Source organism: Sus scrofa, chromosome 7 (assembly GCF_000003025.6).
Source record: "Sus scrofa isolate TJ Tabasco breed Duroc chromosome 7, Sscrofa11.1, whole genome shotgun sequence".
NCBI classification, from domain to species: domain Eukaryota; kingdom Metazoa; phylum Chordata; class Mammalia; order Artiodactyla; family Suidae; genus Sus; species Sus scrofa.
In genome coordinates this window covers 51,647,926-51,663,143 of record NC_010449.5, presented here as the reverse complement: position 1 = coordinate 51,663,143, position 15,218 = coordinate 51,647,926, and the positions used below count along the sequence as shown (strand labels likewise).

Below are 15,218 nucleotides of genomic sequence, written 5' to 3'. Positions count from 1 at the left end.
TATTTTACTTTTTGATTTTAGAGTTTCTATTTGTATATACATATACAAATCATTTGTATATACATATACAAATCATTTGTATTTAAATATGTGTGTATATTAAATATATGAACACACACATCTATATACCTATACAGAATTATACAATTACCCTGACTGGAAGTAAAGGATAAAAACAAGTAATGGTTTAGTTTATAATACACACTGCCAAAATTTAAAAGACCACCATTAGCTCAGTTTGTGGCATACCTATGTTGTCCGGTTTTTAAACTTCTCTGCAACACTCTGAAAGTTAGCTGACAGGCAAACTAACCATCTTTATTCTCAATAGGTACCAGCACGCTTAGTACTAAGTCTTTGAACTATTTCACCAGCTATATTCTACAAATATGACTGTTTTAAAAAATTTTTTGGCTGTACCCGTGGCATATGGAAGCTGCCAGGCTGGGGATCGAATCCGAGATGCAGCTGCAACCTTGACCCCACTACTGCGGCAACACTGGATCCTTAACCTGCTGTGCCTCAGCCGGAACTCCAAATATGGATATTTTCTTTTTTCCTTTTTTTTTTTTTTTTTTTTTTGTCTTTTTGTCTTTTGTTGTTGCTGTTGCTGTTGTTGCTATTTCTTGGGCCGCTCCCGAGGCATATGGAGGTTCCCAGGCTAGGGGTTGAATCGGAGCTGTAGCCACCGGCCTACGCCAGAGCCACAGCAACGTGGGATCCGAGCCGCGTCTGCAACCTACACCACAGCTCACGGCAACGCTGGATCGTTAACCCACTGAGCAAGGGCAGGGACCGAACCCACAACCTCATGGTTCCTAGTCGGATTCGTTAACCACTGCGCCACGATGGGAACTCCGATATTTTAAAGGAAACTTTTAATAAGAGAGAAGTTCTTATTTTGGATTATGTCTCCGAAGATGGCATTCACTCTTTAAAAACAAGATGTTGGAACTATACAAAGTGAATTCACATTTCATTTATTTGGACAATAGAACCTACTTGAATCAGAGAAAGATGTCCTTGAGCACACAATTCCTCTACTTCCTAAATACTCTGCTCAAGAGGCCCTCACTCACTCAAAGCCCCCAGGAAACTCTGAGTGACACTATCTCAGGCCCAGCACAGCAAAACTAGACAGGGAACAATTCCAAGCACATTTCATAGCATAAGGTCGAAACTCATTTTTTCTGCATCTTTGATACCTGACTCATGGTTTCTCAATGTTAGCGTTACAGACATTGAGTTGGATAATACTTTGTGGTAGGGACTGTCCTGTGCACTGTAGGATGTCAAGTAGCATCCCTGGCTTCTACCCATCAAATGCCAGGGTAACACCTCCCTTCCCCAGTAGTGAAAAACAAAAATGTCTCCAGACATTGCCAAATACCCCTGGGGGCAAAATTTCCCCCAGTTGAGATCTACTGATCTAACCCAACTATTTAGTTTTAGCAGCTTCTAGTTTTATGACTGAATTTTAAGCAGTTTTATCTGTAATTCCAATGTATGAATGCTGCTTTATAAGAAACAGTCATGTAGTGCTATATGATCCTATTTGAATAAGGCTTAATAAAGCTCATTAAACATCTATGGAAATAAATCTCAGAGGAATTATTTATGAACTAAAAAAGCTAATTAGAGTGTCTAAGAAAACTTCCAATATTAGAGCCCTTGGGTTTTTCCACCCATCTCAGAATTCCATGATGTAGTAAAATTATAGCACCATTATCTAAAGACAAATTAAAACTTCTAAAAATGAAATTAAACCAAAAATTCTAATTACAGGACAAGAAGTACTTATGTAAATCAAAATGGAAAACTCTTAAAATGTACATCCTTTCTTTTAGAATCCTGATACTTGTTCCATTCTTCGCAAACATAAAGCAGATGTTTACAACATTCCGAACTCATCAAGACATGATTATTACTTTTTACGCACTCATTTTAATCAGACTATTTCCGAATTGTTATTAGTCACTTTGATGTGCTACAAATCAACATTCAAAATTCTGGTTTGATTTCTTTGGTAACCATAATTTGCTCATTCATTCACCCAGAAATTACTGACACACCTAGTATGAGATGGATGATTTGGTTATTTGCAGTGGAAAGTTATGACCTGGTTTTTAGGCAGACTTCAGGGTCCCACTTCCTCTCTCTGACACCCATGATCTACCTTCAGCTTGGGGAGATTCTGACTTAAATTTCTCAGAGCAGCCAGCCAGTCCAAGCACACAGTAGAGTAGCTGCACAGACATCTGCTGCTGGACCATGACGGCCTTTGTTGGGATTTGAATTATTAAGCTTGAGAATAGAAACTGTCCACTTCAAAGCTGTTCTCATCTCCAGTACATGCAAATATTTTCCTATCACTGAAGATAAATTCAAGGGGATATTCTTGGGGGATCAGATGGAAGGGGGAAGAGAAAATTCATAGAGGACTTTTGGGGTTTCTAGATTCCTAGCATTGACCTTTTGAGGGGAGTTATTTGTGATGTGGCTCAGGAACAAAACTGAATTACATACCAGCCAGGAAGCTCTGTAAGTTCAAGTTACTTAAGTCTGCTTTGTCCAATATAATAGCCACTAGCCACATGTGGCTAATTAAATTAAAATTAAGATAAAATTAAAAATTCAGATCTTTAGTCACCTTTTAAAGTGTACTGGACAGCAGAGATGAGAACACTTCATCATCACAGAAGTCCTACTTGAGTCTGATGGGGAGACTAGCTACTTTTCCAGGATCTGTCCTTCCACATGGTGGCATTCGTATATGAGAGGTGATCTCATTCAATCCTCACCACATCACTGTGAGGAGGGAATTATTCTCAGGAAACTTAAATTTATGGAAGATTTGTAATTTGCCCAAGGTCACATAGTTCATGATGCTTAGTGATTATTTATTATGTGTGAGGCATTGCAGTAAGCAGTACCTATGTGTTTTCTCATTTCTTACCACCACTCCCAGAGGTAGGTATTACTATCCCCATTTTATAGATGATGAAGCTGAGGAACTCACAAGCTATGAAGGTGGTCTCAAATATGGATACTGAAATATCCATATTTGATACTAAATGCACTGACATTCATGGTTTCATTTAATCTCAACAGCAACTTTGAGAGTTGGGCATTATCATCCACATCCTGGAGATAATGATACTCAAGTTCCACACAGTAAGAAACCTCATTCATTGAATAAATATTTACTGAGTGTTTATGAGCCAGGCATTCTAAACTCTGGGGGTTGAGGTGTTGAATAAGAATGATGAGGTCCCTGCCTTCAAGGAGCTTATATTCTAGATGAGAGCCAGAGAACAAACAGGTAACCAAACAATACTTTTTCAGAAAAAGGCGAGTGCTGTGAAAGAATTAAGCAGAAATCTTTACTAGTAATTTTACTGGGTGGCATGGAGGGATAGAAGTAGGAGTAAGTGCCTTTTTGCCAAGGTCAACATCAAAGGCTTTTTGAGGAGGTGACACTTGAATAGAGTCTGAAGGGATGGCAAGGAGCCAGTGAAGAACTGGAGATAGAAGGAATGTTTAAGGCAGAGGGCAGAGCAAGTGCAAAGGCTCTGAGGCACAAAATAGGCTAGAGTGTACAGGGAACAGAAAAGTGGCCAGTATAGTTGGGTGCAGTTAATAAGGTTAATGGCAGAAAACAGAGGTCAGTCAGAAACGTGACAGAGACCACTCTGCATGAGATCTTGTGGGGCTGGCCAAGGAGTATGGATTTTGTTCTCAGAGTCAGCCTTTGGAAAAAAGTATGAAACTAATATGATTTGCCTGTTAAAATGACACCACTGGATACAGAGCTGGGGTACCTGAACTCCTTCCCCCTCATCACACTGAGCATCTTTCACTGGGAGGTAATAAAATCTTTGACTGGCCTCAGGCAACCTATGTCTTACTTCCTGTTAGGCCATATAATCTTCAGCTCCATGCCTTGGAGTCTTTGACTCTAAAATGGGCTGGATTATCTGTTTCTGCTTATCTCAGTGGCCTATAAGCCATGTTAATGAGGCTATAGAGATGGAGAGTTGAAAAGACCAATCAGCACAGTGAGACTGTTGTTGCTACCAGACTGACAACAGGTAGGATCTTAGGTCTTCTGGGTTGTGGTGGTCTAACCCTACACAGACAGAGCTACCAAAAATACCAGTGACAAAAACCTTCCTAAAAGTTGTTACACAATGAATCATTCCTGAAAGGGGCAACAAAACAATTGAAATTCCAAAGGAACTCAGAGTGGCTAGCATGCGGCCTGATACTTGGTTAGCCTTCTGCTGGTTTTGAGAGAGCAATGAATGAATCAATGAGACAGCTACACCATGTTTATGAATTACAGATGCCCATCCAATACCCTTTCACCTGATATGCCTTGGTAAAGGAAGCTTAATTTCCATGTCTCCTTTGGTGGCCAGGTAACTAGGTACTGACCAATGTGTGCAAGTTATTGGGTGGAACGTTATAGAAATCTCCTTACAAAGGGGAGGTGACTCAGCTGGGGGACTTTGCCTTTCCTCCTCCCACTTTCTTGGAACCAGAACATGATGGATGCAAACATGGGAGCAACCCTGAAGTCATGCCCTAAGGATGGCTCAGCAGAAAGGGTGGTGACTATTATTTAGGAGCTCTTTTACTAGCAGCCAAAAGCAGTTCCTAATTTATACACTGATCTTCCTATTGACTGTAGTGAGGGCCACATAAAAATCACGTGAAAAATCACTAATTAATAGAGATCATCAAGGCCAAGTTTAGAATATGTGGTCCTCTCTTAAGTGTGAGATTCTAAGGCTGTGCCAGATTCTCAGTTGTAAGAATCATAATTCCCCAACTTGAAATCAAAGGAGCCAGTATGCTAAATCACAAATCACTTCTTTCCAAACGCAAAACAGAAATGCTTCAGGTTTCTCCAAGTTGTATTTTTAAATGCGGAACATAGACAATTTAATATGTTTTGAGTCCTGGAAATCTGAATTGCATATAAAAAGCTGTTAATCTACAATACAAAGCACTTTCTAAAGAAGTTGGACCACCCTTGGCTTGTGGGCAGAGGACTTGCTCTCTCTTCACCTGCAATGAAACTGTCATTCCCATTCTCTCTGTTGTTCAGAGCTAGCCTTCCTGGTTCAGAAAATGCTTCATTCAAGGGTGGGAGGTCTCTATCCCATTGCTCTTTGGAGCTGCTCTGCCTCTTATACACATTTTGTACTTCTCACTTCTCTTATTAGAACTAGATTTTTTTTTTGCTCCCTACCTCCCTCTTATTTTTCTCAAACTTCTTTTACTTTTTATTAAGTTTTTTTTTTTTTAACATATACAAACCCATAGAGGTACAACTATGATTCTGCAAAGAGTATCATCATTTGCCAGATATCCCAGAACAACTGAGATGAAGAGAAAAGAAAACCTATAAAGTCCTTTGTGTGAGGTAGCTTATCTGTTCCTGGTATAGCACTCGACTAAATCCCATCTGGAGAAACACACACCGACCAGACGTTCATCATGCCATCTTCCATTAGTAGTTTAACAAAATGAAACCAATTTACTCAACCAATGTTTTTCTAAAAAACAACAACCCCCCCCAAAAAAAAAGTTTTTTTTTTTGGGGGGGGTTGTTATTTCTTTTTAAAGCATCTACCAGGTACTAGTAACTGGGGGGAGCCTCAGGGAGATACAAAGTGAGGAACTCCCAGTATCTACTCTGAGGGAGCACATGGCTTCGTTAGGGAAGAAAAGTCATACACCTTGATTGGTCAAGACTTACTGAACAAAGAATATGATTTGTCAAAAATTAGTATGAGTCATTCACTATATTAAAATCTAGCAATTCAAAAGATACTAAAAACAAACACTGGCTACCTTTAGAGGATGTGAAGGAACCAAAAACTGTTAAACAAAAGGAAAAGAATCAAGCATGTATCCTTTTTTATACAAACTGTACTTCAGGGCAACCAACTCACTGATGAGACAAAGATTCTCTTTACAGAAGGATTCCAGTAAATAAATGAATGAAGAACAGGTAATTTGCCTTTGCATGGAAGGATATATACTACTACTTATGGGGTATTTTTGCTACAAAAGTTCAAATCTGAATCAGATCAAGCCTTTTGGTATCAGTGACAGAGGAATGTTCAAATGATATCTCAGGGAAACTATCACCAAAATTCAGGCAGAGGAGTATTCTACAAGACAAATGACTTAGCTTTTTCAACAGATAAATTGCAAAGAAAAAAGTGAAGGGTAAACCAGTACATTAAGAGACATAATTTATGGATTTGTATCCTGATTTGAACAAACCAATGGTAATATAAAGTTTACAAAACAACTGAGGCAATCTGAATGCTAGAAATATAATGACATTAAATAATTATTATTAATTTTTAGGTGCTACATGGTATATCACTTTTGTTTTTTAAAAAGAGTCATTTATTTTAGAGCTACATATTAAGATATTTATGAATGAAATTGTATGAATACTCAGGATTTGCTTCAAAGGAATCAAGTGTTGGTGACAGTGGGAAATCAGTAAGGAAAACAGAGGAAATGAGACTGGCCCAAAGTTGATCACTGTTAAATCACCAAGCACATTATCACCAAGCTTCGTTAAACTATTCTTATTCTGTTTGAAATGCTCTATAATAAAAAGTAATAAATAAATAAATAAATAAATAAAAAGATAAATCAAGACTCCACCTCTTCCCAAAATTTTAGTTCTGAGTAAGATGGCTACAGGGAGGGAGAGAGCAGTGTGTAGAGAGGCCAGGGGAGGCTTCCTTCAAGAGGAAGCAGGCATACTCTCCACAGTATATGTAGAAATACCACAGTCCTAGGCATAAAGAAGGCGCATCTTGCACATGTTTGTCAAGCCTAGGAAGGTGGGCCACAGAGCACAGATTCCTATCATGGACAGTGAGAGCCCACTGTTTAGAAAGGCAAAATAGAGTTGGGGTGGGTGGGGGGGGCGGCTATTAAGATAGGCAGCCATGACTTTCTTGGGTTCATGGAACCATCAGAGTTCTGAACAACGGGAAAACACTGTTTGTCATCAGCATGGTTGAGAGGGGACCTAAGAAGCCTCAGAAACTAGGCAGGTAGCATTTGCAATATAAGAATGACATTAAAGGAGAAGTGACAGAGTCTAGTTTCTCACTGCAAGGAGGGGGATGAAAAGAGAGGCCAGTCAAAGACTGAGAGTGTGGAGAAGGGTCTGGAAGAGAAAGGGCAGGTGGGAGGTAGAACTCAGGGAACAGATGTGGGGCCAAGTCTACCTGTGAGTAGAAAGTATGTGTTACACACTTGTAGTGTTCTCTTGCTGCTTAGTTCAAAGAGGGTGATGGGGAAAATACTTGTTCTTTTGATCTCTGTAAATCAATTGTTCTTATGATCTCTGTGCCAAAATAATTTAGCAGCTGTGCCTTTTTTTTCTTAAAATCATTAGTTCTGAAAACAGAAAATATAAAGAGTAGAAAAATATGGAAATACTACCTTAGAAACCAAACCAAATATTTCTCCTTAAAAAAAACTAACAAGAACAAAACTACATAGATATATAAATGATACTTTTTTCCTTTATAAGCTAAGCTTGGGGGACCTCAGCCATAATGTTCAGAAACCTTTGATAACAAAAAATGCAAAGATGTTAACTGCACAGGTAGGGAACTTCTGGACACAACCATCAGCCTGAGGAGTGGGGGAATAATAAAAACAAAACCAAAAAAAAAAAAAAGACATTTATACTGTAGGATAATTTTAACTAAGGTAGCCAGTTACACAAACAATGCAACTTTACCATTGCTGCTGATGTAAAATAACAATAAATTATGAACACTGCCAAGTACAATCTTGCAAAAATTTCTTTTAGGGACTTAGTGAGAACTAGATTTTTAAAATTAAGTGCAAGAAATCCCTTAGATTTTCCAAATGAAGTTTTTAAAAGGAAAAGATCAGACTTAATTATGCCATCCTGATCACTGTCTTAACATTCAGCGTGGTCTATCAGGACACATAGTAGTAGTCTATATAAAAATTTCACCCTCGTAATGAATAATGACACAATGATAAAGGTACAGAACAAGGACAATGCTTCTGGAAGCTGATGTAGAGGTGGAAAATAATTTTGACGTTTGTTAGCATGTACTGAAGGATCACACAAATAATCCATAAGAGAAGACAAACTAATATAACTCTATGAAAAAGACTTGGCAGCCTGAATTAATTTTACCTCCACTATTTCCCCCTACACAGGCTGTTTGGACCTGGCCTTCACTACATTTTATTTGCCCATCTTCCTTTTCTCTTACATTAGCTGAGTGAAATTATCAACTCCCCAAGGCAGAGTCCTCCTGTGATATGTTAGGCTGGTTTATAACAACCAGCCCATGTGTGGATGGGAACAGCGAAAGCTGCTTTGCCCGTTAACTATGCAAAGTTTGAGAAGCCCTCCAACAGGACCTTGGTTAAGGAGGTCTGCTCTGTGTAGATGCAACCTTTATGGATAAAATAGGCATGCGTGTATGAGAAATAGGGCCACGCTGAGATCCCGGAATTTCCAGAATTAGGAAAAAGGGCTTCAAAGAATGACGAGATAGAGGAAATAAGGTTTTCAGGTAGAAACTGATTTAATAGGAAAAAAAAAAAACATTCCAGATACCAGAACCAGTTAACATTTCTCAGATAAGCCATCAAATATATCTAATAACAGTTAAAAATCTATAAACTACTAAGAATAAAGTAATTATCAAACTTACTCTCCTAATCTTGATCTTAGACACCAAAAAGATGGACGGCTCAGCACTGAGATTTCACCTTAGCTATGATATTTCTAGTTCTTTTTAAACAGTGCTATTTCTGACAAAAGTAACTCATTCTAAATGACATCTGTAGAGGTGAAAATTCACCCTGGGGTAAAGCAAGCTCCTCCTGCAAGTAATTTACCTTGTGGAACCTTCAGGGCAGCTCTTTAATGGCCACTGTCAAAATAACTTCTAAAGCCACATACAAAAGCTAAAAGACACTTATGCCCCTCACCCCATATGCTGTGGTTTAATTTTCCTGACAAACTGAACTTTTAAAATGTTTTTCCATTCATATTTATCCCTAGGCATTCATAAATAATAAGAGTATGTTACAGGACAATTTTTTTTTTTTTTTTTTTACAGGGAAAACTATATGGTTTTTCTCACCCAATGGGTTGGTTTGTCCTTTCCAAGCTGATAATTCTGAGGCACAGAATGTGGGTATGGGTATGGGTCTGGGATGCAGGCCTAACTGCTCCATGGAAGAGGTGTAAAAAAATAAAATGAAGATAACTCTCTATGTAAACTCTCTATGTAAAATTGCACTGTAATTACTTCATTTTGATTAATATTTCTAGGGTGAATTATAACCAGAACGAACAGATTATCATTCCACATCCCAGTAGATATCAACAGCCAAATAACCACTTCAAACTAAGAACTCTCTTTGAAGGAGCATGTTGCTAAATCTTTACTATTCCGAAGGGAATAGGATCTATGTGTACAAATGATATTCCAATTTAAATTATGCAGATGTCTGAACGTAATTATGAGTACCCAAAGTATAAGCAAGTAGTACTTGTGCTAAGGTAAGATTTCACTACCTCTGTTCAGCATTTAACTATAATAACATGGCCAAACAACAGTTGAGTTGAGATAGTAATACTTTCTTGGTGAAATTAAAGTTAGCAAACTTACTAGATGAGAAATCAAATGATGACCACCTCTTTTTTTTTAAGGTGTGCCAAAAAAGATAAAACTATTTATTGAAATTTATCTTAGCAAAAGTGATGGTTATCTTTTCACATTTATTTAAAGCAAAAACCAAATCCTCGACAATTTGTAACATTTGAAGTAATGTTCTTTTACATGATGTACAAAATTTTTATTTTGACATATTCAATTTTAAGGAAGTTCTAATAATATATATTGACAGATTTGGAGACAACTGAGAAGCCAGCATATTTATCACTGAATATAAGTTTTAACACATAAGCAGATATTTGCAACCAAGAGTCCAAGAAATCTGATGAAAAGATCCCAAGATATCCAATAGCAAACTAAAACAACAAAGAATGAAAGGATACCAGAAAAAAAGATGATTTGCTAAATACTGTTTTTCAATTCACTTACTGTCAAGCAAAATCTTTGTCGTTTTCGTGAGAAGCTATTTTTTAACAATTGTTGCTAGATGTATGGACTCAAAGCTGTAGAACACATATTTACACACACACACACACACACACACACACACACACACACACACACTCTGACAGGGATTCCCAGGACACCAGTGGGGCCTCTTTTAGGCCCCTTAAGTGTTAACAGCAGAGGCCTGGCTGCGACCAGGCGTCTGGCCCGATTTAAATGCCCTGTCTTCAGAGAGCTGCGGTGAGCACGGCCATAAAACTAGGGGACATTACTGAACCTTAGAGTGTCTGATCCTCCCCCCAACAACACATTTTTACTCGTACAATCAAGGCTGCTAGTTGGCATTCCATTTAACTGTCAAAGTCAGGCCGGTGGCAGCCCCGCAGCCACAAAGAGATGCCTTAAATGAGAAGAACATGTTTCTACACCGCATTTGAGAAAGTTTGGCTCCGAGCTATGCACTGATTAATATCAGATCTCCTCCTTCACTCGCCGCTCGACAATCTTGTCACATCTGGCTGACAAATCCTGAGGAGTTTATGCAAAGCCAGGCGGCCAGTGGGGCTCGGGGTCTGGCCCGCGGCGCCCGAGGAGAAGCGGAGACCACGCCGCGGCCCCCGGTCCTCTGCCCCGCCCCCGCCGCCTGGCGGGCAGCTGGGAACCGCCCGGGCGCGCGGGAGGTGTGCGTGCGCGGTTCCCCCCGGGCCGGGAAGTTCAACACCCGGGCTGCCCGGGCGCTGGCGGGCGATGCTGAGCGCGGCGTGGCCATCACCTGCCGGCGGCCCATCTCCCAGCGGCTAGAGCCGACTCTCTGGCTTGGACGTGGAAGCGCCGAGCCTCACCCCGATTCGCAGGCCTGTCCCAACCGGCGGGGTAAACACCTTCCGCTAAACTGTTGCGCGCACCGCCAGGCAGGTCAGCAGCAAACGTTTGCACAAAACCTGACCTTGCACCCTCGACGCTATTTTGTCCCGGAAGCTTCCCGACCCGATCCGTCCGCGTCTTCATTTGCAGTTTTGTGCAAAAGATTTGCACCCCCCCCCTCCCCCGCCCGAGACAAGAGTCCCCGACCTGCCCCCAGCCCGGCTCCGCAATTCTCCCAGTGACGGAAGGCGACCGCTCGCTTAGTTCTCCGCAAACAAAATCCAAGTAGAAAAACGGTCACTTTTAAATATCAGCTGCTTAATTAATTCTGTGGTCAAAGCGGCTGAAAGAGTCCCAACATCCTTGGACCGAAAGTCCCTTGGTTGAGGGGCGGGAAGAAGTGCAGCGGGCAGACACGGCCGCCTGGGCACAGGAAGGCGGCCGCCTTGTCTTTCCCGACCCCGCACTTTGGAGGCGCCGAGACTGTCCCGGGGACGCCGGGGACCTGCCCTCGCACGCCGACCAGAGTCGCGCACCTGGAGCGCGTCAGGCGGTTCCAGGACGTGGGGCGGCGACGGGTCCGAGCGCCCCCACGGACCCTCCCCATTGCAGAGACGCTTCCTCACACCCCACCTCAGGGAAAGACCGCGACATTGCCGCCGCCGCCGCCGCCGCGCAGGTGGCCCTTGGGGAGGTGGCCCCGGGCGCGTCCCCGGGGACCGACCCGCCGGGGACCAAGCGGCGTCCCGAGCCGCCGCCCCGTCCCGCGCGCTGAGGGGGCCCCCCAGCGCCCGGGGAGGACGCCGCGCTTACCTCGGCCATCCTTCGGCCGCTGCAGTGCCGGGGCTACCAGCGCGTGTCCCCGGCCCGGGCCGCCCCGCGTCCGCCCCGGCTCGGCGGGCGCCGCCGCATCCAAGCTCCGGCCGTCGGGGCCCGCCGCTGCGAAGTGGGCGGCTCCCCTGGCGCCCGGGCCGCGCCGCACGGTGGCCGCCCCCGCCCTCTCGCCAGCCGCGCACCGCTGGTGCCCGCACGCCCGCCCCCTGCGCCCCCCGGGGGGGCCGCCCCTCCCCCTCTCCTTTTCCCCTCTCCCCTCCCCCTCCGCCTGGGCTGCCGAGGCGCCCGCGGCTCGGGTGCAGCTGCGTCGCCCGGGCAGCCGCCTCAGGCTCCGGCGGCCCGCTAACGCGCTAAGTCGATGCAGCTGATGCGAGGCCGTGGCCCCCGCAGACAGCGGAGACCTCGCCGGCGGCCGGCGCGGAGGTGTCTGCCCCCGCCGGGCTTGAAGGCACTTGTCGGGAAAGACACAGACGTGTCGGTGTTTGCCTCTCCCGGGGAAGGGCGAAATGCTCTGAAGTTGGCTTCCAGCTCGGGGCATGATTCTGACGCCCTACCTGCCCTGGGCCGCCCTTGGGGTCCCACCGCAGCCAAGAAGAGGGCTGCGCCACCCTCGTCACCAGAAACCCTATATCCAGAGGAAGTGTGCGGACCTATCCCGGGATGTGGAGAAAGGGGGTCGCCGAGAAGGTTTATGACGAGCTCGAACAAGCACCCCCACTTCCCTTCTGTGGGCTAAGGCGTCATAGGTTCCCGCTTTACCACTTGCCCAAGGACAAGTGACTTTGCTCTCTGAGCCTCAATTGCTTCCGTTGTAAAATGGGATTAAATTCTCACCTTTCTTATTGGGTGCTAAGGACAAAATGAATTGAAATGTCCATGAGAACCCAACAGGAGCTTGGCCCCCATGAGCAGATGGGGAGGGGGCCTGTCGGGAGAAGCGGCTTCCTGCCTTGGGGACGGAGCATGCTTCTCCTCCCAGGAGCTGACGGAGATGGCCTACAGCTGCTGAGGCAGGACCCAGCTTTTCTTATGCCCCACGCTGGGGCAGACAGAACCTGAGGGCAATCAGGCCGCCTCTTCCTTTTCAGGATTCTCTGAAGGCTGGACTTGGGAGATCCTGCTTCCTTCTCCCCCGGTTTATCCCATCTGCCCTGCTGCTGGTGGCCATCCTAGAAGGGAAACCAAACCCTTCCACGTTGTAGAAGAAGAAGTGAGATGAAAGGAAAATGAAGCAAGTTGGCAGTCGTTCAGAAGCAAGGGACTGGTCCTGGCTCTGAAAGGGACAGGCCTTTGAGTGGAAGAGGAGGCAAGGGAGTGGCCAGAGTGCATGTGGAAGAAGTAGGGTATCTGGGCTTCATGGGGTCCAGAGACCCCCTGCGGCAAAGGCTGAACACACGTCTGGGGTTCTGGCCAGGTGAATGTCCTTGGTCTGCAGCTCCGACCGTGCCCTTTCTTGCAGGTATGAGTTGCCTGGCCTCATGTGACAGACTCTGCCTTCCATGCCTTACAGGTGTTAGGAAGATTCATTTTTCCACATGGCTAACTTTAGTATGAAGCTTTGCTTTATGAATTCCAAACCTAAATTGCTTACCTTCTGTTTGTGTCCCCCTCCTTTCCACCCCGAGCCTTTCTCCTTGCTCCTCTTTTCTTCTCTGCCTTCTGTAACACAGTGCATCCTTCAAGACCTTTCTCAAGTGTCACCGCTTCTCAGAAGCCTTCCCTGATCCACCAGCCTTCCACTCCCGTGTGCCTTTGTCCTCTTCTGACCCCCAGGCACTTGTATGTGCCTCTCTTATTGTGCTTATTACATTCTCTAGCCTGGTTGTGTTGTGTCTTTGTCTTCACTCTGGTCATTACTCATCTTAGTGGCTTCTGTGTTATGAGTTGCTGCAGCAGACAAATCTCTGGTTTTGGAGTTAGAATGACTTGGGTGTAGCTGGTTCCCAGCAATTGGAAACTAGCTGAGGGAGTCAGTTTTCTTGGCTTCACTGTCCTCATCTTTTAAAGTAGGTATGAAACCCTGTCCCTGGCTAGATTAGCAAGGATAAATAAGAGTTTCTGTTCTGCGAATGCTCTTCTCCTCCCTTTCTGCACACATAGAACTGATTTTTGGATTATATTAAATTTATTACCAGAGGAGTCCTTGGTTGAAGTATTGTTGAGTGACCATGTATGCTTATTGTAAATACACTGAAATGTCTAAGATCCAGGCAATGGCCCACTTAAATACCTTTAATCTGTCTTAGTGATGGTTTTGGTCAGTATCTTTGTTTGTTGCAACTGAATTATTTTTTAGTAAAACTTTTCACTAGCAACAATATCAGGATCAACCTGTTTAACTCTTTTCTGGTTACAAACAAGCGGGATTTTTAGCTGTATGCGATTTGAAAACATGAAGATAGGCTGCCTCTTCTCACTGGCACCATTGGGATCCACATACACATTTCTTCATGTGACGATTTGGACTCACATATATGGAATCAGTAGGACTTGTTGAAAATTGCTAATTAATCTTCTGTGTTTTCATTTAGAATCCCATACCTGCTAAGTGTGACTTCTGAAATCAGTCCTCGTATTTATTCTCAGATGTGATGGGCTTCTCTACCATTCCTTGGAAACATGTGAGAGGAAACTGAGATAGAGAAACCACCCTTGAATGTAGAAAAGAAACTGGCACCAGCTGGGAAAAGATCATCCAGATCACACTTCTGTTCTCCTACAGGTCAGTAATGGGACCTGGGCATGATTTTCCTGTTTCTAGGCTTCAGTTTCTTCATTTGTCAAACGAGGCATCCTGAGGCCCTCCCTGTTCTTGCAGTCCTTCCCTCCTGCCTCTATGCTCCAGCCTTGCCATTATATGCCTCTATGCTCCAGCCTTGCCTATATGCCTCTATGCTCCAGCCTTGCCATTTTTCTTTTATGTCCAAGTTCTTGTTACAGCGGGCATGAAAAACAGAATGTCTTCCCTGATACCAGGGATTTTAAAAAACTTTATTAAAAGGTAAAATCTGAAAAGGCACAAAAAAAAAAGAAAATCTCTGCAACCTCTTTGTATGGAGGCAGGAAGCAGTTCTTTTTAAATGAGAGGCTTAGTTGGGTTGCTGTGTCCCTGAGGGAGGCCTTTCCCAGGGGTAGGTGTGTTGTGATTGCCCATCCTGAGAATGACTGGCAGAGGCTGAGGGGCTGGAGCTGAGCAGTTTGAGTTGGGGGAAGCAGGGCAGGTGGGTGTTGTGTGAATTCTCTGGGAGCCAGTGCCTGTGTGAAATGATCAGTTGTTATTCTGCTTGTCATTAGCTGGGAATGTGGGCTCCGTTTTGCCAGATTTCCTGAGTTTTCAAGAGAAGCTGGAAA

At 43.8% G+C, this 15,218-nt stretch overlaps 1 protein-coding gene and 1 long non-coding RNA gene across 3 annotated transcripts in view; one reads left to right on the top strand and one right to left on the bottom strand.

Annotated features, from left to right (window-relative positions):
- BNC1 (basonuclin 1) overlaps window positions 1-11,965 on the bottom strand; it is a 28,603-nt gene extending 16,638 nt beyond the window's left edge. Inside the window, exon 1 of one of the 2 annotated variants that reach the window (XM_003128450.4) lies at window positions 11,847-11,965. In XM_003128450.4, coding sequence (XP_003128498.2) covers window positions 11,847-11,855 — 9 coding nt within the window. In that variant the 5' untranslated portion in view covers window positions 11,856-11,965. Of the gene's footprint in view, window positions 1-10,524; window positions 11,196-11,846 lie in introns of those variants that run through there. The other variant, XM_021098879.1, reaches the window with a different exon arrangement.
- LOC106504434 overlaps window positions 1-15,218 on the top strand; it is a 191,916-nt gene that overhangs the window by 68,778 nt on the left and 107,920 nt on the right. The window contains exon 2 of the long non-coding RNA XR_002345777.1: window positions 14,454-14,589. This is a non-coding gene — a long non-coding RNA (uncharacterized LOC106504434). The remainder of the gene's footprint in view (window positions 1-14,453; window positions 14,590-15,218) is intronic.